General features: G+C 47.2%; 1 protein-coding gene across 2 annotated transcripts in view; it reads right to left on the reverse strand.

The window, feature by feature from the left end:
• Nucleotides 1-24,193, reverse strand: part of wwc3 (WWC family member 3) — a 241,309-nt gene that overhangs the window by 11,044 nt on the left and 206,072 nt on the right. For both annotated transcript variants that reach the window (XM_038802573.1, XM_038802572.1), the window contains exons 12-19: nt 16,145-16,265; nt 14,090-14,167; nt 13,416-13,502; nt 9,055-9,247; nt 8,268-8,432; nt 6,127-6,275; nt 4,858-5,032; nt 1,575-1,739 (exon numbers count right to left, since the gene is read on the reverse strand). In XM_038802573.1, the coding sequence (XP_038658501.1) occupies nt 1,575-1,739; nt 4,858-5,032; nt 6,127-6,275; nt 8,268-8,432; nt 9,055-9,247; nt 13,416-13,502; nt 14,090-14,167; nt 16,145-16,265 (1,133 nt within the window). The remainder of the gene's footprint in view (nt 1-1,574; nt 1,740-4,857; nt 5,033-6,126; nt 6,276-8,267; nt 8,433-9,054; nt 9,248-13,415; nt 13,503-14,089; nt 14,168-16,144; nt 16,266-24,193) is intronic.

Genomic DNA, 24,193 nt, shown 5'->3' on the forward strand with positions numbered 1-24,193 from the left:
TCCTATATTTAAGCTTTTATTAATGAATTTCGAGCACCAAACATGTCAACTCCACTGTTTGCATTGGTATACATTCCTCTGCATGCAACCATTGCACACTGGTTGCCAGCTCAGGTTGGATATATTCCCAGAGGTTTTCACACCTGCCCACTAGCTTGACTATTGGCTACCCATCCATCCTCATAGGGCACTACCTTGCATTGTCAATTGGACAGCGAAGAATTAATTGGTCACCATCAGTCAAACATCCTTTTTTTTAAACCCATTTTCAATGGCCAAAATCTTCCGGTCTCTGGATCATCAGAGACCAGATGTATACCTGAAATGCAAGTCAGGATCCTGTAGAAGGCCTGATGCATGGATCTATGTAGGAAATGCCTGGGAAATTTCAACCTCCGATGGGCAATTCCCCTGCTCCCTGGGACCCTCTGCAAATGTCTCAGATTTAAAGTTAGAGTTGGAGATATCAGACAGTTTCAACATGCTTGCCTGGATAGTTACAAGGAAACGTTAGACGGAATAATCCTTGTTTAATACCTGGGTAACGATACAACTGATGGTCCCTTCACCCCCCTAGCAGTCCCAATTACTCACTCACCCACCCAACCCCAAACCCACCAAATGCCCAACTGTCCCCCTCAACCACACCCCTTTGACCACCCCCAAACACCTAACTACTCCCTCAACCATCAACAACTGCCCGCCCATCCCGACTACATCCCTGACCAACCAACTATCCCACTTCCCGATTACTCCAGCAACCAGACCCGACCATATTACCCGATAACTCCCACTACCCTCCAACATGATTAACCCCCCCACACTGATCTGACCCAACGACCCCTGACCATTTGACTATCCCACCCAACTACTTCCTTCGACCTGACTACCTCCTCATTCATCTGCAACCTCTCACGAACTAAGAAACCCCTCTCCTTAATTACCTCACCTTCCCTATCCCCCCTCACCACCCTCGCCCAATTCACGCAGTTACCTCGCCCACCTACCCAGCCTACCACTGTACCCATTCATTCATTCACCATCTCACCCACACACTAACATTCAAACTGGACATTTAAATGGCAGCTGGTGATATATGAAAGGGGCATGTTCTGTTTTCCCCACACAACTCCATCCCACTTGGACGGAGATCTCAGACGGATGCTGCAATCTGCATTTCTGGGAAAGCACAGACATTCCTGGCAGGAACGTGGAACAGCATTGAGTTGGGGGACCTTTCGAGTGGAGTGGAATCTGACCATGACTGCTGCTCCTCGGGAGATCCAGGACAATATTTTTGGTCCTAATAAACAAAAATGTTCAAAGAAAAGGTTAAAAAGTTTAAAGCCCTTATGATTTTTTCCCCCTCTTGGGCTTGCTCACAGCAGTGTCCAGGAGGTTAATCCTTTAGTCCTTGGAGACTCCAGGACAATCTTGGCAGACTGGCCACCCTCAATATGAGAATGTCCCTTATTCTCCCAGAATAACGGAAATGGGAGGGTATATCTCAGTTCAAGGTGCAGAGTGGATTGTGAAATTCCTGGTATCCTAGCACATGCTGCACTGCTACTCACCCTGCAGACATACTGACTCCGTGCTCCCGGCGAGAATGTCTGTGAGCGCACAATGGTGCTACTGCGAACAAACGGAGAACCACGTGACCGACGACTGCCCCTTTCTTTCGGTCGAATCATAACCTCTTCAGGAAACGGCTCTTCAGTGTTGGTCTCTTTGTCCACCTGGAACAAATGACAATCCAGTCATGTCAAATCACTTTTCCCGTATTCAACATCAACAATAGGAATGAATGTCATCCCATCTCCATTTTATTTTGCTGAACATGACTACAACCACGTAGCTGGTTCCAAAATCCTGCACTTCAGTTTGGTATCCGTGCGACTCAGAGGTTAATGACTTGTGCTGTGTGCAGTGAAGTTATCTATAATGGGAACAAATAATGGGAAATGGCTTCTTTCCCCCAAGACCTATACACTTTTGAAGCTTCCGTCCTCATAAAACTATGATCGAGTAGATTGTAAACAGCTTTGTTTACAGCCTTTTCTTGCACCTATGTCATCAAACATTCCTGAAATTAAACAGAAGCCGACAAAACTAACAATATCAATTAGAGCTGTTGCACAGTTTAACATATCCTGTGAAAAAAGAACTAACAATTCTTGCCACTCCTAATACTGACACCAGCATCTGTAACCTGGATAAAGACTTGGTCAGATTCATGGAGAAATTATTGCTTTCAAAAACGTATGAAGACTCCTTGCGATTTCAGAAATGCATATTTAAATGTTTAAATACTAAAACATTTTGGTAGCAGAATATAATGGACGGTGATTCACTCCAATTTTCTCTCACATCTCTTAGTCCAGAGGTTCAGGATTTTAAAGTCTTATTCCAAGACTTGGAGCACAGAAACGGACATTCCAGTGCAGTATGAGGGGTGCTGGACTGCTGGAGGTGCTCCAATCCAAATGAGACATGAAACCAAGGTCTCAATTGCTTGACATGAGTAACTTGGAGGGGAATTTGAAACTGATGATGTCCCTACAATAATCCACTGTTCTTGGGATTCTTGGAATCGCCCGGGGCCGGCGTAAATCCCACCCCCGCCGTGGCCGGAATTCTCTGCCACCCGGGAATCGGCGGGGGCGGGAATCGCGCCGGTCGGTGGGCCCCCCCGCGGTGATTCTACGGCCCGCCATGGGCCGAAGTTCCGCTGCTGTCAGGCCTCTCCCGCCAGCGGGAATCAGAGAACCTTTGGTGCCGGCGGGAACAGGCGGCGCGAGCGGGCCCCGGCGTCCTGGGGGGGGGGCGTGGGGCGATCTGACCCCAGGGGGTGCCTCCACGGTGGCCTGGCCCGCGATCTGGGCCCACCGTAGGGGCACTCTTTTTCTTCCACCGTCGCCACGGCCTCCACCATGGCCAAGGCGGAAGAGACCCCCTCCACCGCGCATGCGCCGGGGTGACGTCAGCGGCCGCTGACGCTCCGGCGCATGCGCGGACTCACGCCGGCCGGCGAAAGCCTTTCGGCCAGCCGTTCGCACCGGCTGGCAGGGTGCCAGAGGCCGTTCGCGCCGGTTGGCGGGGTGTCAACCACTCCGGTGCGGGCCTAGCCCCTAAAGGTGCAGAGAATTCCGCACCTTTGGGGAGCCCCGACGCCGGAGTGGTTCTCGCCACTCTGGTACGCTGGGACCCCCTGCCTCACCGGGTAGGGGAGAATTCCGGCCCTTGTTTTTATTGGTGGTAGAGGTGCCATGGGAGGAGGTTCTGTTAAACTTACCAAGTTGTTGCAGTTGTAGATCATTCAGTTTCCAGCCACAATGCAGCATTAGAGGAAAGAGTCCAGTGGCATGGGCACCAGTCAAATGAATAGCTTTGCCCTGGATGGTGCAAAGCTCCTTGCTTGTTGTTATGGTTTCTCCTATCCAGGTCAGTATTACATCATACTTGTGACCAGAACCCTGTAATTGGGGAAGAGGCTTTGATGGTACAGGAGGTGATCCAGTCTTCGTAAGGATCTAGCATTTGCCCTGCTCTTGCAGCCACTGTATTGGTTGGGCTCTGGCCAATGATGATTCCAGGATGTTGATGATAATGGCGAAAGGGAGGGTGGGGGTTTTGAGGTAGAGGCGACTCAATGATGGTGCTGGAGCTGAAGGTTATAGGAAAATGACTCGGGATTTTCCTTATTCGTGATAGTTATTTTCTCGCATTAACCCATTACTTGCCAGCACAAGTCTATGACTCCTCCGGTGATGAAACAGCGTATACAATCTCCAACAGCACCTGAATGACAGGTATACGCTGTTTCATCACCGGAGGAGTCATAGACTTTTACAGCACATTGGGTCAAATGCTGCCTTCATAGTGAGTGCAGCATTCTCACGTCTCCACTGGCACGCAGTTTCTGCCTAGGTTTCTGGATCAAGGCTTTTGATAAGATTCGGAACAAAATCTGACAGATCCTGAACTGGGCATCTGTGAGCAGGTAACTGATGAGGAGGTGTTGCTGAATGGTACTTCTATCACGTCTTCCATCACTTCAGAGATGTTGGGATGAAAGCTGACAGGATTGGTCAGGTCAGAATCATCCTGATTTAGTTTGTAGGGAAGACTCACCTGGGCAATGTTGCAGATTGTTAAGGATGTCATAGCTATGCTGAAACAGCTTATCTAGGGGAGCAGCTAAGCTCATCTGAAAGGTGCTCAGACATCATAGCCTTTGGTCCATCCAGTTATTTAATATCACGAGGAGTGAGGATTGCCTGGCCCCCAGGAGCATAATGATGAGAAGGTAAGGGGGGGGGGGGGGTTCTGAGCCAAGTATAATCATTAATTTGGCATTTTGGGCTGAAGACACTTGCCAACAATTCAGACTTGATTCTTACATTCATGTACTGGTCAATACTGGGCAGGTACATGTCTAAGGATGGGGGATGCCCATGGTGCCCCCTCCTGTTGGTAATTGTTTGGTTGTCCACCATCATTGTCGATGGAATGTGAGAGATCTACAAATTATTTTCTCCCCCTTCAACAGCACCTCAACAGATCAACGGGCCAGACACGCATTTCCAAATAATGCAGTGTATCTGTGGCACATGAGAACATTCCTGAGCGACGCACTACCTAAAAGTAAGTTCCCCATTCTGAGTTCAATGTGAATACTGTGGGAGATCTCAATTTCCCAATTATTGCTCTATCATAATTGGCTTAAATTGGCAGTAAACTGTCTCCACTGTACTGCCGCGAATGGTTCACAGATTCTAAATGGACACAATCATACATCTCAAAGTGGAATAGCCATAACCGTAAAGAGCATTCATGGTCCAGGCAGGTGCTTACCTTAATTCGTGGGACTCTCATTCTGATAGAGGCAAGATGGCTCACTTGCTCTGCAAGCTCATGTAGCTGGCTCCCATGTCCATCCAGACCACTCAGTGTTTCCACCGCAGGGTACTGTGGACTAAGCTGAGCACTATTGCTGCAGCCACTGTCCACCGACTCTGCCTGCCAGCTCCTGGGAAAAGGTAAATCAATACGACATAACTAACCATTTGTAAAGGTTAGCACACTTTAATAAAAGCAAAAAAATTGCCATTCCCTATGACAAATCGGCCAAAATGATTGATGCAGCGTCAAGAATTGGTGAATGATGGCAATCAATCTCTATTACTTAGTCTAAAACAGACCCAGAGATGGCCAGTAAGCTCAGATGGTTAGAGGGTGGTGCTTATAATGCCACGACCACTAATTCAACCCCCTTACTGGCCAATCAGACTTACCTGTGTAAAAGTAAGCATGGTGTTTGCTCCATTCTGTTGCAATTCTTAAATGTTATTGTGTCAGTGTAAAACGATTTGGAAATAGGGTACTAAAACAGGCTCAGACACGGACCAAGGAGATTCCCCCACTGCTGGAGAGATTTGGGAAACATAGGTATACAGTCACCTGCAAGTCAGCTCAGCGTTGACAAAGACACATGTATGTGGTTGTCTGAACTGACAGAATTCCTAAATCACTGAAGTCTACCTTAATTTGATACTGACCAGTTCTGTGTTAAGTTGTGGATTTAATTAAATCATTGAGGTCAGCATAGGGCCTTTCAGTTTTGGATCAAAGTTCATCGAATGGCTCTATAGAAAATCTCAAATCCAGGTAACCATGGCAACCCTCTTGTCCAGGTGGGGGATCTCCTCTTGGTGCCCGGCCAGTGAGTCTGTACTCCGGGGTCAGAACCCGAATGAGCAGGTTCTTCGCGGAGGACAAATGTGAACGGTGCCAGACGGGCCCGGCCAACCACACCCACATGTTTTGGGCTTGTCCCAAACGGCTGGCTTCTGGGCAGCCTTCTCAGAGGCAATGTCCAAGGTTGTGGGGGTGAGGGTGAAGTCATGCCCGATAGTGGCAATCTTCGGGGTATCGGAGCAGCCAGAACTACACATGTGGAAGCTTTCGCTTCCCTAATCGCACGCCGGAGAATCCTGCTCGGCTGGCGATCGGCAAGTCGCTAATATCCTGCTGATAGATCATTGACTGGAACATTGGTTCTGTTTTTCTCTCTCTCCACAGATGATGCCTGCCCTGCAGAGAGATCCCATCATTTCCAAGTACCTTTCTGACACTGCTTCAGTTTTTTCTTCCTTCATTTCCTCCTGGATTTCTTCCTCTGTGCATTCCAACTTCACTCTCTCCTCTGCTAATTGTTTCTCCACTGCCTCCAGCTGAGCTGTGGTCCTTGCTAAAAGCATGGACACTGCATCCTTCAGAAGATAGAAACAAATGTCAGCATGTACCAGATAATTTGCACACCAAGGATTTCCAGCAAAAAAACAGAACTGAGATGAAGAAGGAGTGACATTTACACTGCATCCTTTGCCTTCTCAGGATGTCCCACCTCACTGTTGTGCTGGAATCTAACATAAGAAGCCAATATACACAATTAGGGGCAACGGTCAATGGCATAAATGGCCAGTTATCAGACTAGGGTTTCGTGGTCATAACTTCAAAGATTGCAGATGACAGACAGTTTTTAGATGCAGGAATCAGTATCGCTGATAGCAGCAGACTTCAAAAGGATATAGACAGACTGTTGAAATGGGCCGATACATAGTAGATAAAAATTTAATACAGAGGGGATTATTTTGGTAGTATGAGGGGAGGTCATATAAACTAAATTGTACAATTGTAAAGGGGTATAAGGTCTCAGTGACCTGGGAGCTCACGATGGCAGGGCAAGCTGTTACAGTGGTTCAGTGTATGGGATACTTGGTTTTGTATATAAGGACATTAAATACAGAAAACCAAGGAAGTTAGGATAAACCAATCATGACTTAGACACCAGCTGAGTTCTCTGTATAATTCTGGGCACCACACTTTAGGAGTCATGTCAAGGCCTTAGAGACAATACAGAGACCACCATGGGGAGGAGGGAGAAGCTGGGACTGCTGTACCAGAATGGAGAAGGTGAGAGGACACCTACTGGAGTTATTCAAAATGGTGAGTGGTTTGAGAGGACTGAAGTAGCGAGAGACTGCTTTCTCCGACAAGTGGGTGAGTAGTCAGACGTAATATATCTAAATTAATTGGCAAAAGAACAAGAGGGAAAATGAGGAGAAATAGAGAACTAATTTGCAGAGTTATGAATTAGGATGCGGGACTAAATTGGACAGCTCTCTCAGAAAGTACAGACTGGCCATGTGCAATAGCCTTCTGTTCTGCTTTCTTCTATGATTGGCATGAGAAACACCTTGCTAAGGTGAGCTGTGGACATCTAAAATCAGAAATTGCCAGAAGGTGCAAAAGCCTCGTGGTTATGATACTGGACTAATAATCCAAAGAATACCAATTCACATCCCGCGATTGAAGTTGTGAATTTGAGTTTAGAACACAGAACATAGAACAAACAGTGCAGAAGGAGGCCATTCAGCCCATCGAGTCTGCACCAACTCAATTAAGCCCTCAATTCCACCCTATCCCCCTAACCCAATAACCCCTCCTACCTTTTTGAACACTAAGGGCAATTTAACATGGCCAATCCACTTAGCCTGTACATCGTTGGACTGTGGGAGGAAACCGGAGCACCCGGAGGAAACCCACGCAGACACAGGGAGAACATGCAGACTCCGCACAGACAGTGACCCAGCAGGGAATCGCATCTGGGACCCTGGCGCTTTGGAGCCACAGTGCTACCCACTGTGCGACCGTGCTGTCCCCTTTAGTTTAAGGGGAAGATCGTGAAGTACATGAGAGAGAAAAAAGCAGAAGGTTTTGCTTGCTAGGCTCGATAAACAAGTGTGGGAGGCGGCTCAGGGGGAGCATCAACGCAGAATGGCCCATTTCTGTGCTGCAAATTCTAGATAAAAATAAAAACTGCTTTCAGTAAGTGTGACTCTCAACTGGTCACTAATGTGCTTTAGGGAAGAAAACCTACCATCCTTACCCAGTCTGCCCGAGAAGACCCACACCAACTTAACTGCCCTCAAGTTTTAGATCAAACCACTTCCAAGTTACATCAACCTGGTAATGGTTCCAGAAGCTGGTTCACCACCACTAGGGATGGGCAATAAATGCAAGCCTCACCAGTAACACCCAAATAATGCAGAGAATGCAATGCTGGAATGACAGGTTTCTGGAGCTGATGCTTGACTTCTGCACTTTTAAGTACCATGAACTATCAGCATTCATAAATAGCTGCTCAAAACAGCAACTACTGTACTTCACAATTAATTAGTACATGAATCTCCAAGCGGTACCTTCATTTCACTGTCTGTCAGCTTTCCAACAGCTCCACTGCTGCTGAATTGGCTGCTGTTCCGCTCGGGTATTGTCCCGATACTACTGAAGGTTAGCAGTTGATACCACTGAAGCAACATTTCACTCGGTCTTTCAAAGTCGGCCAGGCTTATCTGAACAACTCCCTAGTCAAAAGAAAGACATCAAAAGATAAGTGGTACGAACATATCAAGGTTCAAGAGAATCTTTTGAACCTCATTCATATTACGCTACTAAGTTATTGCAGTTCAAGAAGATCAACACCAGCCAGGACACATAGCAACCTGCTTGATCAGCACTTCATCCAGTAGCCTAAACATCCAACTTCTCCATCGCTGGTGTACAGTGTGCACTGTCTACAGGATGCACTCGACAAGGCTTCTACAGCAACCTTGTTCAAATCCATAACCTCCACCACCTAGAAAGGACGGGGACATCACTTGGGAATATCACTAGCTCCAATGGACACACCACCCTGACTGGAACATATTGCTTTATCATTGCTGGGCCCAGTCCAACAATGGAGCACTTACATGATAACTGTGAACTGCAGTAATATTGCAAATCATCTGAATCTAGGGACCAAATGTGACACTGTGCAGGCAGAAGTGAAATGGGTCTTCCTGGAGGAGTCAGTTTGAGTGTTGGAAGCTCACTTTTACCACACAGGTTTGATTTCAAAGTGAAAGGGAAACCACTTCAGACCTACGCTAAACTTTGCAATGTGGATGAGGACTTCAATAACTGGAAACAGCAATCAGCACCTACCAATAACTCCTCCTGTAGTTGCTGATCAATGGAACATATATCCAGCTGCACAGTCTTTACCCTCAACATGCTGGGAGGAACTGGAACTTGAAACGATTCACTGAATGTCACGAGTGCTTGAACGTCTAAAGTCTTGGAGCAGAAGGTAAATGTTGTGCCAGGTTCATGCGGAAGCAATGAGATCCTTATATACCTGTAACGAAAACAGAATTATTCATGCTTAAAACATATTTGGAGTTTTAAGGGACAATTTTAGTCTAACCCCACCACCTGGCACTAACAGGCAGCAAACCGGGTTAGCCCCCATCGTATAGATTGTTGACTTTAATGTAGCATCAAGCTGGGCATCTGATCCCAACTCACCACCATTTCCACTGGGTATTAGGCTAATACCAATATTCTCTCATGGCATAAAAGGCTGTTGTCCTCAATTTCTCATCTACTCTCTTGCTAAATCTGATGCTGACAGTTAACAAAATTAAAGTTAATACATTAGCTCCTTTGGTGTGATTCCTGCCACGCTCTGGAGCCTTCTACAAATGTGTATGTGTGTCAGGCTAATTGTAGCCGAGCAGTGTACTGCAATCAAATCCAAATCTGATCCCCCACAGAACAATTCTGGTTTGATGTATGCCCAGAGATATGATCATGTGACATCGATCGCATGGTATTTAATCATGTGACAGTGCTTAGGCATTGTATAAACCATGTGGTATTTGGTACTGTCTGCAGATGTTACTTCAGTGGCCTCAATCTCACCAAGATCTGAACTAAAAACTTTGGCCGGGATTCTCCGATCCAGCGCCGGGTCGGAGAATTACCGAGGGGAGGGGTCGCCGATTCTCCGGGGACCAGAGAATCGCCGCGCCAGTCGAGGGCCGTTGAAAGCCCCCGCGGTGATTCTCCACACTCGACGGGCCAAGTGCCCGCTGAGTTCCACCGGGGTGGGTTACATATGTTCCCACCTGGCGGGACCTCGGAGCTCTGGCTGCGGGGGCCATCCTGGTGGGGGGGTGCCTCCGCGGTGGCCAGGCCCGCGATCGGGACCTACCGATCGGCTGATGGACTTTTTCCGGGGGGGGGGGGGGGGGTGTAATAGTTCACACATCAAAGAAAGAACACAAAATAAAAAGATTTAAGGATAAGTAACACCAATAAAAACATCTCTATCATGTATCAACCCAAATGAGAAACAGCAAATAATTACCACTAATTCGACAAAAACATCACTGATGTACAAGTGACTTCAATACAAAAGCAAAACACTGAAATAAAGAAGACCAAAGTCAAACCTAAATCAATTCACTGACTCCCATCCTGCCCATCTTCTAGAGGCTGAGGCTCAGCCATAAGAAAACAACAGCAGACGTAAACCATTTGGCCCATCGAGCCTGTTCTGCATTTGATAAAACCATGGCTGATCCACGACTTTTCCGCCTGTTCCCAATATCCCTGGATTCCCAGAGATACTAAAAATCTCTCTGCCTCAGCCTTAAATACATTCAATGGTGGATCATCCACAACCCTCTGGGGTGGAGAATTCCAAGATTCATAACCCTTAGACTGAAGTAATTTCCCCTCAACTTTAGCACGGTAGCATAGTGATTAGCACAGTTGCTTCACAGCTCCGGGGTCCAAGGTTCGATTCCCGGCTTGGGTCACTGTCTGTGCGGAGTCTGTACGTTCTCCCCGTGTCTGCGTAGGTTTCCACCAGGTGCTGCAGTTTCTTCCCACAGTCCAAAGATGTGCGGGTTAGGTGGATTGGCCATGATAAATTGTCCTTAGTGTCCAAAAATTGCCCTTAGTGTTGGGTGGGGTTACTGGGTTATGGGGAAAGGTGGAGGTTTGCGCTTTGTTAGGATGTTCTTTCCAAGAGCTGGTGCAGACCCGATGGGCCGAATGGCCTCCTTCTGCACTGTAAATTCTGTGATTCTGTGAACTCAGTCCTAAGTAACCAGAAACTGAACTGGACTAACCATTTAAATACTGTGACTACCAGAGCCGGTCAGTGGCTGGGAATCCTGCAGAAAGTAACTCACCTCCTGACTCCTCAAAGCTGATCCACCATTTACAAGGCACAAGTCAGAAGTGTGATGGAATACTCCCCACTTCTTTGGGCGAGTGCAGCTCCAACACTCAAGAAGCTCGACACCCTCCAGGGCAAAGCAGCTCGCTGGATTGCTGCACCTTCCAGAAGCATCCTCTCCCTCTATCACTGATGAACAGTGGCAGCAGTGTGTGCCATCTACAAGCTACGCTGCAGCAACTCACCAATATTCCTTCAGCAGCACCTTACAAACCAGTGACCAAGGACAAGGGATGCAGAAAACTATTACCTGGAAGATCCCCTCCAAGTCACACACCATCCCAACTTGGAACTAAATATATCGCTGTCGCTGGGTCAAAATTCCTCAACTCTTTGGTTTTAGCTACTCTTCCTGACTCCAATTGGAATTGAACATCCCAGTCGAATCTTCCTCGCCCTAGGTTTTATTAATCTTCTCCCCCTTCCCACCCACTTTGTGATGGTTTCTCCCTAAACAAAGTGCTCAAAGTCTCTGCTGTAGGATTTGAACCCACAACTTTAAGACTCAGGACATGCGATTTTTAATTGCTGGGTCAAGGCTGACACCTAGAATCCTGACTGGTCTTTTTTTAAATATAAATTTAGAGTACCCAATTATTTTTTTCCAATTAAAGAGGCAATTTAGCGTGGCCAGTCCACCTACCCTGCACATCTTTGGGTTGTGGGGGCGAAACCCACACAAACACGGGAAGAATGTGCAAACTCCACACCGACAGTGACCCAGAGCTGGGATCAAACGTAGGACCCCGGCAGCAGTGCTAACCACTGTGCCACCATGCTGCCCCTTCTTTTTTTAAATTAATTTATGGGACATGGGTGTCGCTGGGTAGGTTAGCATTTATTGCTCATCCCTAATTGCCCATCAGAAGGTGGTGGTGAATTGCCTTCTTGAACTGCTGCAGTCCTTCAGGTGTAGGTACGCCCATTGTGGTCTTAGGGAGGGAGTTCCAGAATGTTGCCCCAGCGACACTGAAGGAACAGCGATATATTTTCAAGTCAGGATGATGAGTGACCCTCCAGGTAGTGGGGTTCCCAGGTATCTGCTGCTCTTGTCCTTCTAAATGGTAGTGGTCGTGGATTTGGAAGGTGCTGTCTAAGGAACCTTGGTTAGTTACTGCAGTGCATCTTGTAGATGGTACACATGGCTGTCATTGTTCGTTGGTGGTGGAGGGTTTGAATATTTGTGGAAGGGCGAGCAATCAAGCAGGCTGCTTTGTCCTGAATGGTGTCGAGCTTCTTGAGTGTTGTTGGAGCTGCACTCATCCAGGCAAGTGGAGAGTATTCCATTATACTCTTGACTTATGCCTTGTAGATGGCGGATAGGCTTTGAGGGGGGTCAGGAGGTGAGTTACTCACCGTAGGATTCCTAGCCTTTGACCTTCCCTGGTAGCCACAGTATTCACATGGCTAGTCCTGTTCAGGTTCTGATCAATGATAGCTTCCAGGATATTAATTGTGGGGGATTCACCAATGGTAATGCCATTGAATGTCAAGGGGCGATGGTTAGATCCTCTCTTGTTGGAGATGATCATTGCCTGGCACTTGAGTGACGCGAATGTAACTTGCCACTTTCAGCCCAAGCCTGGATATTGTCCAGGTCTTGCTGCATTTGGACATAGACTGCTTCATTATCTGAGGAGTCGCGAATGGTGTTGAACATTGGATTGGATTTGTTTATTGCCATATGTACAAGGTGCAGTGAAAAGTATTTTTCTGCGTGCAGCTCAAACAGATCATTTAGTACAGGGCAACACAAGGTACACAATGTATTTATACATAGACACCGGCATCGGGTGAAGCAAACAGGAGCGTAGTATTGATCAGATCAGTCCATAAGGGAGTTGTTAAGTAGTCTGGTAACAGCGCGTAAGGAACTGTTTTTGAGTCTATTCGTGTGTGTTCTCAGACTTTTGTATCTCCTGCCCGATGGAAGAAATTGGAAGAGTGAATAAGCTGGGTGGGAGGGGTCTTTGATTATACTGCCTGCTTTCCTAAGGCAGCTGATGGTGCAGAGTAAATGGATGGGAGGCGGGTTAGTGTGATGGACTGAGCGGTATTCATGACTCTGTGTAGTTTCCTGCGGTCTTGGGCTGAGCAGTTGCCATACCAGGCTGTGATGCAGCCAGATAGGATGTTTTGTGCAGTCTAATTAGCATCATATGGGATTTGTTTTAAGTACGGACACAAAGTCAACATTGGCACTGGACCGTATCAAGTAAAATGTAAATTCTATAAAGCAGTCATAAAACGTCAGCCTTTCTAATTTCCAACTTACACTTTGTTCCCATCTTTCACCTGCAGGACAGCAATATTCCGCAATTGAAGAATGTGAATCATCAAACATTCGTCCCGATGGTCATACCTTAAAGATAAAAATGTTTTGTAAGCATACTTGTCAAAGAAAGAGCTGTATTTGTATAGCACCTTTCATAACCTAAGAACGTCCCAAAGCACTTGACAGCCAATGAAGTACATTTGAAGTGTAGTCACAATTATAATGAAATACTGACACCTGGGTATTAATGCCAGATATTTAAAATCCTGAAGTTACGACGATGGGATATGAATTTAGATTTTGTATTATTAATCCAGTAATATAACTGCTACACCACCGTATCCAGATGGTACATTGCTGATGCACAACTGTGCATTGCTGACTGCCTATATTTAAAGAACTGTAAAAGTACTGTGTTACCTTTCACATTAATTTCCTCACATTTTAATTATCTAGAGATTGGACTTCCACTGACTGCTATTTTTAAACATACTGCTTAATGTGACAAGTTATTAAGCCAGCTATTGCTATTCAACTGTTGCCATGATGGTCCTGAGGATCCATCTCAAATAGCTCAGAAAATACATCTCCCAACAACAGCGGAAAAACACCAGGAGACATTGACTAACATCTCTGGGTGCAATTAGGTAACCCACGTCTAGTTAGAAACTTACATAAGTCCCATTTTAATTTGCGGTGGGTCAAATGTGATGGAACTATGATCGTATAGAACCTCATCTGCATCCTCAGGCCTGTGAATAAAAAAAAGTTGAACACAGTACACCACGTTATAAATTGCAAAGCAGCCTTATAAATCACAAAGTTATTACAGAGGTGTGCTTGCATCATTAATGTCTTGAGTAAGCCTTGGCTCAGTGGGAGCATTCCTGTCTGAGTCAGGTTATTGATTAAAACCCCATTCCAGACAGCCAGGACAGAATACTAATCGGCGCCAGTCTCAACACTGGGCTGACATCCCTTCTGATGGGAGTGGAATGATAACCCACAACCCACCCCACATCGTGTCTCACCTCAAAAGAATGACATGGCCACATGAACACAAAGGGTTTCAGTATGAAAGCAATCCAAAACACGATTTACCAACAGCAAATGCAGTGGCAGAAACAAGCTGCCCCTCATGCCTTAAGGCAAGAAGAAGAAGAAGAAGAATTTGAGGTCTGATCACTCTATAGCTGAAGTGATCTATGTTATAGTCGAATAATATCTCTCCATGGGATGTCTTTAACAAGACTGGGCAAAAGTTAACCAACAGCTAACAGCCTGAGATTAGGGAGATGAAGGTGGAGGAGGGTGGGGGGAGGAAACGTCATTGACAGTGGTGTTGCTGAAGAGCAAGGTTCCTTTAAAACCGTGCTGCCACGGATCAACCCAGAGGTCCCTGAGCAGGCCATGCAAAAATCTTACCGCATGTGTGTGGCCATGCAGGAGAAGTTCAAGGGCCCATGCACTTAAATGGACGGCCGAGAACAAGACATAAAATATAGACTCCAGGAACCAAAGATTAATTTCCAGGATGCTGTCTGAGCCACAGAAATTAAAAAATAATTATGCCATTTAAAACAATTTTGCACCCATTTCATTGAACACTTTCATTGGGCGGCACGGAAGCACAGTGGGTAGCACTGTTGCTTCACAGTGCCAGGGATCTGGGTTCGATTCCCGGCTTGGGTCACTGTCTGTGCGGAGTCTGTATTTTCTCCCCGTGTCTGCATGGGTTTCCTCCAGGTGCTCCAATTTCCTCCCACAAGCCCCGAAAGACGTGCTTGTTAGGTGAATTGGACATTCTGAATTCTCCCTCAGTGTACCTGAACAGGCGACGAGGGGCTTTTCACAGCACTTCATTGCGGTGTTAATAATGTATGCCTACTTGTGACACGAATAAAGATTATTATTATTAGTAATAAAAATATTGGACATGGAATAAACGAGGTAGTTTCACAGAGCAGCACCAGGAATAGCATCCCAAAAAGAGTACGTCAAGGTGCTAAGGACCAGCATCACCTGGGGCGCTGAGACCAATGGGAATAACATTGTACGGTACCCATGATGGACAAAGCAGCAGCATCTGAACCTGGTATCTGGACGGAGAGCAACAGAGGTTCTGGCAATGACTTGTGACAAAACAGGTTATAGTATCACCCCCGCGATACAGCCTTTTACAAAAATGGAGGGAAGGGGCCAGAGTAAAGTTTCTCAATCAGGAGGGGTCAACTCTCACAAGGAGATTAACAAAAACACCTGAGGGATGGGAGACTGAGAAACGGATCCAGCAACAAAAAAAATCCTGCGAAGCTGGCAAGGTCCACTGGTCTCCTGAAGGAGATCTGACAGCAATCCCAGTAGAATTTCCCACTGCATCCCAGGGTCCCTGTCACTGCCCGCGTCAGGGACAAAATGATGATTAGTTGCCTCTTGACAAAAATTGTATCAGTGGACAACTTCACAGAGACAGCGAAGCAACCTCTATTTTAACATGTACCCCCCAAAAAACAACCATCGCTCAAACAGATCTAATGGCGCACTCTGCTTATAAATGTCCAGAAACACACAGACGTTGCAAGGTGAGAAGGCTGCTCGGCAACTCAGTGGAGACCCATATGATGCACTGATTGCTTTCGCTGAAATTCAAGGAGATACACATTTGGAGCAACCAGCTTCAGATTTTGTTCTACCCACTTTAGTTGGTGCCCAAAGAATAATTTCATCACCTTTTATTTAATGCTTCGAAGACTCCACTGTCTGTCGCGAGAGAATCATCGGAAAAGCCTGTGGAGACCCTTCTTACTCTTCTGCCTGCTTTAGTGGCTCTGTCTGTACGCAGGGTCACTGCTACAATCATGGGGGAAGACAGATAAGATACATTAATGTACTCACCAAACCATGAGAACAAAAAGACAGATTAGTTAAAACCATCCACCCCATACATTTCCCATGAAGATATATTATCAGTGATTGTCAACTGTGCCTGAACAACATATACACCAGTCAGTCCAGACACCTATACATCCACAAGGCACAATATAACACATGTTCAAATCCCCTGTCAACAGCAATTATTTACATTTCTATAGCATCTTTACTGCACTAATACTTTCCAATGTGCTTCACTGGAGCATCATCAAAGAAACATTTAATTTCAACCAGTTGGTTCTCAACAAAAGAGACTGTCATAATGGAGTGAAATCCCAATCAACTCGCTCCAGATTGGGAGGAGAGCCGGAGCAACTCACTCCGGATTGAGAGGAGAGCCGGAGCAACTCGCTCTGGTTTAAGAAGAGAGCCGGAGCAACCCGCTCCGGTTTGGGAGGAGAGCCAGAGCAACTCACTCCGGTTTGAGAGGAGAGCAGGAGCAACTCGCTCCGGTTTGAGAGGAGAGCCGGAGCAACTCACTCCGGATTGAGAGGAGAGCCGGAGCAACTCGCTCTGGTTTAAGAAGAGAGCCGGAGCAACTCGCTCCGGTTTGGGAGGAGAGCCGGAGCAACTCGCTCCAGATTGGGAGGAGAGCCGGAGCAACTCGCTCCGGTTTGGGAGGAGAGCCGGAGCAACTCACTCCGGATTGGGAGGAGAGCTGGAGCAACTCGCTCCGGTTTGGGAGGAGAGCCAGAGCAACTCACTCCGGATTTAGAGGAACATAAGAACATAAGAACTAGGAGCAGGAGTAGGCCATCTGGCCCCTCGAGCCTGCTCCGCCATTCAATTAGATCATGGCTGATCTTTTGTGGACTCAGCTCCACTTTCCGGCCCGAACACCATAACCCTTAATCCCTTTATTCTTCAAAAAACTATCTATCTTTACCTTAAAAACATGTAATGAAGGAGCCTCAACTGCTTCACTGGGCAAGGAATTCCATAGATTCACAACCCTTTGGGTGAAGAAGTTCCTCCTAAACTCAGTCCTAAATCTACTTCCCCTTATTTTGAGGCTATGCCCCCTAGTTCTGCTGTCACCCGCCAGTGGAAACAACCTGCCCGCATCTATCCTATCTATTCCCTTCATAATTTTAAATGTTTCTATAAGATCCCCCCTCATCCTTCTAAATTCCAACGAGTACAGTCCCAGTCTACTCAACCTCTCCTCATAATCCAACCCCTTCAGCTCTGGGATTAACCTAGTGAATCTCCTCTGCACACCCTCCAGCGCCAGTACGTCCTTTCTCAAGTAAGGAGACCAAAACTGAACACAATACTCCAGGTGTGGCCTCACTAACACCTTATACAATTGCAGCATAACCTCCCTAGTCTTAAACTCCATCCCTCTAGCAATGAAGGACAAAATTCCATTTGCCTTCTTAATCACCTGTTGCACTTGTAAACCAACCTTCTGTGACTCATGCACTAGCACACCCAAGTCTCTCTGAACAGCGGCATGCTTTAATATTTTATCGTTTAAATAATAATCCCGTTTGCTGTTATTCCTACCAAAATGGATAACCTCACATTTGTCAACATTGTATTCCATCTGCCAGACCCGAGCCCATTCACTTAACCTATCCAAATCCCTCTGCAGACTTCCAGTATCCTCTGCACTTTTCGCTTTACCACTCATCTTAGTGTCATCTGCAAACTTGGACACATTGCCCTTGGTCCCCAACTCCAAATCATCAATGTAAATTGTGAACAATTGTGGGCCCAACACGGATCCCTGAGGGACACCACTAGCTACTGATTGCCAACCAGAGAAACACCCATTTATCCCAACTCTTTGCTTTCTATTAATTAACCAATCCTCTATCCATGCTACTACTTTACCCTTAATGCCATGCATCTTTATCTTATGCAGCAACCTTTTGTGTGGCACCTTGTCAAAGGCTTTCTGGAAATCCAGATATACCACATCCATCGGCTCCCCGTTATCTACTGCACTGGTAATGTGAGAGGCGGAGCAACTCACTCTGGATTGAGAGGAGAGCCGGAGTAACTCACTCCGGATTGAGAAGAGAGCCGGAGCAACTCACTCCGGATTGAGAGGAGAGCCGGAGCAACTCACTCCAGATTGGGAGGAGAGCCGGAGAAAATCACTCCGGACTGAGAGGAGAGAATACCAACTTGCTCTGATTGGGAAGAGAGCCGGAGCAACTGGCAGGCGGCAATGAGGCAAAGTGGTTAGCACTGCTGCCTCACAATCCCAGGGACCTGGGTTTAATTCCAGCCTTGGGTGACTGTGTGGCGTCTGTACATTCTCTTTGCGTTTATGTGGGTTTCCTCCGTGTGCTCCTGCTTCCTCTCACAGTCCAAAAATACAGAGAATCCAGAGTATCCCTACAGTGCAGACGGAGGCCATTCGGCCCATCGAGTCTGCACCGACCCTTGGAAAGAGCACCCTCCTTCAGCCCACACCTCCAGCCTACCCCTATAACCCCACCTAACCTTTTGGACACTAAGGGGCAATTTAGCATGGCCAATCCACCTAACCTGCACATCTTTGGACTTTGGGTGGAAACCGGAGCACCCAGAGTAAATCCACGGAGACACGGGGAGAAAGTGCAACCGCCACACAGTTCGTAAATTAGGTGGATTGGCCATGCTAAATTGCCCCGTAGTGTTCAAAAAGATGTGTAGGTTAGATTAACGGGTTACTGGGACAGGGCAGAGGAGTAAGCTTGGGTGAAGTACTCTTTCAGAGGGTCGGTGCAGACTTAATGGGTCGAATAGTCTCTGTAATGACTTAGGCCAGGCCTTTGAGAATGGCCAATTAGAATACGAGTTCCCTGATTAGTGGCCCAATCAGGGAACCCCTTTCTGTGTATATAAGAGGGAGTGTCAGATCCTCTGCACTCCCGGTGTAGACAGTAGACTGAATGGTTGTGGTTGTTCTGCTGTTGGGTTTGTAAATGAAAGGAATTCTGGTTATGGGACTTCTGCCTCCGTGGACTTATTATGGTGGCGGCGAGGAAAATGAAACTACCTGAAGAAATCTGCTTGTCAGCACCTGCCGCATATTGAGGGTAAATGCCTTTATTCAGACAATTGGACACTTGTGGCCCTGCAGTGGAAAACTGGGCCCAATATGTAGAGCGGATGAAGTACTTCTTTAGAGCAAACAATATAATTCCGGATGAAAAGCAATGGGTCATTCTGCTGACCGTGTGGGCCAGCAGCCTTTGCCATTCTGCACAGTCTCACTTTTCCAGAGGCACAGGACACAAAAACTTTCCAGGAATTGACAAACGTAGTGAAAGAGTTCTATGACCCTAAGCCACCTCTGATGCTGCGAAGGTACCGGTTTTACTCAGCGTTCCAAGACACTGGGGAGTCAGTTACAAACTTTTTAACAAGATTAAGGCGATTAGCAGAGGCTTGTGAATTTGGCCTGACACTAAATGAGACAGTTTGGTATGTGGAATTAATAATTTAGCAATACAGAAACGTCTGTTAGCAAAGGCTGAGCTGGATTGAAAACAAGCATTGCAGCTGTCTTTGTCCTTAGAAAAAGCGGCAAGCGGAGCATGAGTTACAGGGTACTCCAATGGAGGTAGATGCCCATACCAGTGAAACTGAGTTAAGGGACTACCGCTGGGGGATAGGCAACTGCATAGCCACCTTCAGGAACAACTCGGATACTAGGTTAACCAGGCCCACTCGCAGAAGCCTTCCCAAGCAAGGGAAAATTAGGTCCAGACAGACGGCATCCCCTGCAGCCTTTCGCCCGGCAAAATATTGTAGTTGTTGCCAGAGATCAGAGCCAGAAAGGAGAAATAGAAGCCCAAAACCATCAGCTTGGAGAAGGTCACGTATGCCGGGATACAGGAGAATGCATACGCTAGAAACCAACCTACCTCCGACACGGAACAACTAAATTGTGTAACGATGGTGAAATCAACACCCATTAAATTATCCATAAGGTTGAATGGACGTCCCACACTGATGGAAGTCGACACTGGAGCAGCCGTATCAGTGATAGGGGAAACAGTATTCAATAAAACTCGCACTGGACTCCAATTCTTATTCCTAACCAGGACCTCTGCAAAACCGAGGGCATACACAGGGGAACCACTGAGAGTGTTGGGAACAACACATGTAACTGTGGCTTATGGAGAGCAACTGGTTAGGCTGCCTTTATAAACATAGAACATACAGTGCAGAAGGAGGCCTTTCGGCCCATCAAGTCTGCACCGACCCACTTAAGCCCTCACTTCCACCCTATCCCCGTAATCCAATAATCCCTCCTAACCTTTTTGGTCACTAAGGCAATTTATCATGGCCAATCCACCTAACCTTCACATCTTTGGACTGTGGGAGGAAACCCACGCAGACACTGGGAGAACGTGCAGACTCCGCACAGACAGTGACCCAGCGGGGAATTGAACCTGGGACTCTGGAGCTGTGAAGCCACAGTGCTATCCACTTGTGCTACTGTGCTTCTCTTTAATGGTAGTGAAAGGTGTGGGGCCAAGCTTATTGGGATGAAACTGGCTAAAAGAGATCCAGCTGGATTGGGTAAACATTTTCCAGTTGGAAAATGGCTGCCTGAGCGAACTCCTGGCAGCAGGGTAGCATGGTGGTTAGCATAAATGCTTCACAGCTCCAGGGTCCCAGGTTCGATTCCCGGTTGGGTCACTGTCTGTGTGGAATCTGCACGTCCTCCCCCTGTGTGCGTGGGTTTCCTCCGGGTGCTCCGGTTTCCTCCCACAGTCCAAAGATGTGTGGGTTAGGTGGATTGGCCATGCTAAATTGCCGTAGTGTCCTAATAAAAGTAAGGTTAAGGGGGGGGTTGTTGGGTTACGGGTATAGGGTGGATACGTGGGTTTGAGTAGGGTGATCATGGCTCGGCGCAACATTGAGGGCCGTAGGGCCTGTTCTGTGCTGTACTGTTCTATGTTCTATGTTCTAAATACCCAGAGGTTTTCCGAGAAGGGCTCGGAACAATAAAGGGAGAAAAGGCGACATTGCATGTAGATCCAGAGGCAGTCCCAAAATTCTACAAGGCCCGACCAGTACCCTTTGCATTAAGGCAGAAATTCGATATGGAAATAAAACGCTTGGAGCGTCAGGGAATAATAAATCCGGTCCAGTTTGCTGAATGGCTGGTACCTGTGGTGCCTATTCTTAAGCCGGATGGCTCAGGCCGCCTTTATGGAGATTTCAAACAAACAATTAATTGTTACTCACAACTGGACAAATACCCAATTCCCTGGATTGAGGATTTGTATGCAAAGCTGGCTGGAGGACTCCTTTTCTCAAAGCTGGATATGAGCCACGCATATCTACAGCTGAAGCTGGACGAAGAGTCCCAAAAATTCTCAACGATAAACACCCCCACCACAATTCAAGAGTTAAGGTTTTTTTTAGGACTGGTGACACATATTATGGAAGGTTCACACAGAACAGGGCTTCCATCTTGGACCCCCTACACCAATTACTAAAAAAGGGATAAGCCTGGGAGTGGCCCGCCCGTCAAGACAGGGCTTTAAAGAAGATAAAAGAACAGCTTTTTCAGAGAACGTCTTGGCACACTACGACCCCAGGAAAGAGTTGGTGCTCATGTGCGACACGCCTCCATACAGCATTGGTGCAATTTTGGCACACAGAGGGCAAAACGGACAGGAACGACCTATAGCGTTTGCTTCCAGGACGCTGGCAGCAGCAGAACGAAAATACATCCAAAATCGAAAAGGGAGGACTGGCTGTGATCTTCATGGTGATGAAATTTCACCAGTACTTGTACGGGTGGAAATTCACTACAATTACAGACCACAAACCATTGCTGGGTTTGTTGATAGAAGACTAAGCAATACCACCAATAGCTTCAGTCCGGATCCAACGCTGGGCCCTACTACTGGCAGCGTACCAGTATCAACTGGAGCATCGGCCAGGAGCGCGGGTGGCAAATGGCAATGCACTAAGCAGGCTGCCATTACCGGGCACCCCACCATTAGTACCCAAAATAGAGGAAACGGTAATGACATTACATTTCCTGGACACCATTCCAGTGGCCGCACAAAACATTTGTTTATGGACCCAAAGGGACCCGGTATCAAAAATAAAACACATGGTGCTAACTGGGGAGATGGAAAGACTGATCCAGGAGGAATTCCACCCTTACTGGAGCAGAAGAGAGCAGATCACTGTGGAAGACGGGATCCTGCTATGGGGAGCTTGAGTAATAGTTCCAAGTCAAGGCCGTCGAGCCGTACTGGCTGAACTACGTCATGGGCACCCTGGAGTCTCAAAAATGGAGATGCTGGCCAGAAGCTATATCTGGTGGCCGGGCCTGGATACAGGCATTGGTAGGTCGGTGCCAAGAATGTCAACAAGGGCAGAAGGTGCCACCGGCAGCCCCGCTGCACCCATGGGAATGGCCAGGTAGGCCACGGTCATGACTTCATGTCAATTCTGCAGGCCCGTTTATGGGTTCAATGTTTTTTTTATAATAGTAGATGCCCATTCCAAATAGCTGGACAACTACAAAATGAACTTTGCAAATTCAATAACCACCATTGGAAAAACTCCACACCTCGTTCGCAACTCATGGTATCCTGGAGGTGTTAGTTTTGGATAATTGATCGTTCACCAGTCAGGACTTCACAAAATTTACGAAGTCAAATGGCATTCGGCACATAAGGATGGCACTATACCACCTGGCATCGAATGATTCGGCAGGGAGAGCCGTCCAGACTTTAAAAGTTGGGTTGAAGAAACAGTCAGCAGCATCACTGGAAACCAAACTGTTGCATTGGCTATTTAACTACAGAACAACCCCAAACACCACAACGGGAATAGCACCGACGGAGCTACTCATGGGCAGATGAATCTGAACCCGGCTGAGTCTACTATTCCCGAATTTAGGTGGCAGAATAGAGCAACACCAAGAGGCCCAATGCAGGGGCCACGATAACGCTCGCCGAGAAAGGCAGTTCAACACGGGTGAAAATATATGGTTCAGAAATTATGTGAATGGCCCCACATGGGTAGCAGGAACAGTCAAGGCCAGGACAGGACCCATGTCGTATGAGATATGTGTGGGAAAACATGTAATAAAGAAACACCTGCACCAGGTGCGGGCCTCCGATTTGTTTCCTCCTCCGGAGCTGACTCAGACCAGCATACCAAGGACCGTGGGGAGTCCTCCCCGACAAACTATTCACGCCCCTCTGACACCACTGGTGAGGATATCGGACTCAGATATAGACACCATGGATGATGCTGCAACTGTACCCCTGCCGCCAGAGGAAAGGGGCAAACAGCCCCTCAGGCGCTCACATTGGAAAAGATGGGTGCCTAGCCGTTATACCCCCCCTACATCGGGGGCTGAAGTGGAGGAGCCGGACCTGGCGCAAAAATGAAGCGGGAGACCCGTGAATCACTAGGACCATGGGGGCTCTTCGGACTTTGGGGCAGAGCGGTGTAATGACTTAGGCCTGGCCTTTGAGATTGGCCAATTAAAATACGAGTTTCCTGATTAGTGGCCCAATCAGGGAACCCCTTTCTGTGTATATAACAGGGAGTGTCAGATCCTCTGCACTCTTGGTGTAGACAGCAGACTGAATGGTCATGGTTGTTCAGCTGTTGGGTTCCTAAATAAAAGGAATTCTGGTGACGGGACTTCTGCCTCCATGGACATATTACAGCCGCCTTCTGCACTGTGGTGATTCTATGAACTTGCTTCGGATTGGTAGGCAAGTCCTCTGCCGGAGTGAAATTGAGAAAGATCAGGGTGAGAAAGATCAGATTGGGGAGAGGTGTAATTGAAAGGGCTTTGCCATGGTGACACAGTGGTCAGCACTACTGCCTCACGACACCGAGGACCCGGGTTCGAT

This window comes from Scyliorhinus canicula, chromosome 7, assembly GCF_902713615.1.
Source record: "Scyliorhinus canicula chromosome 7, sScyCan1.1, whole genome shotgun sequence".
Taxonomy (NCBI): Eukaryota; Metazoa; Chordata; class Chondrichthyes; order Carcharhiniformes; family Scyliorhinidae; genus Scyliorhinus; species Scyliorhinus canicula.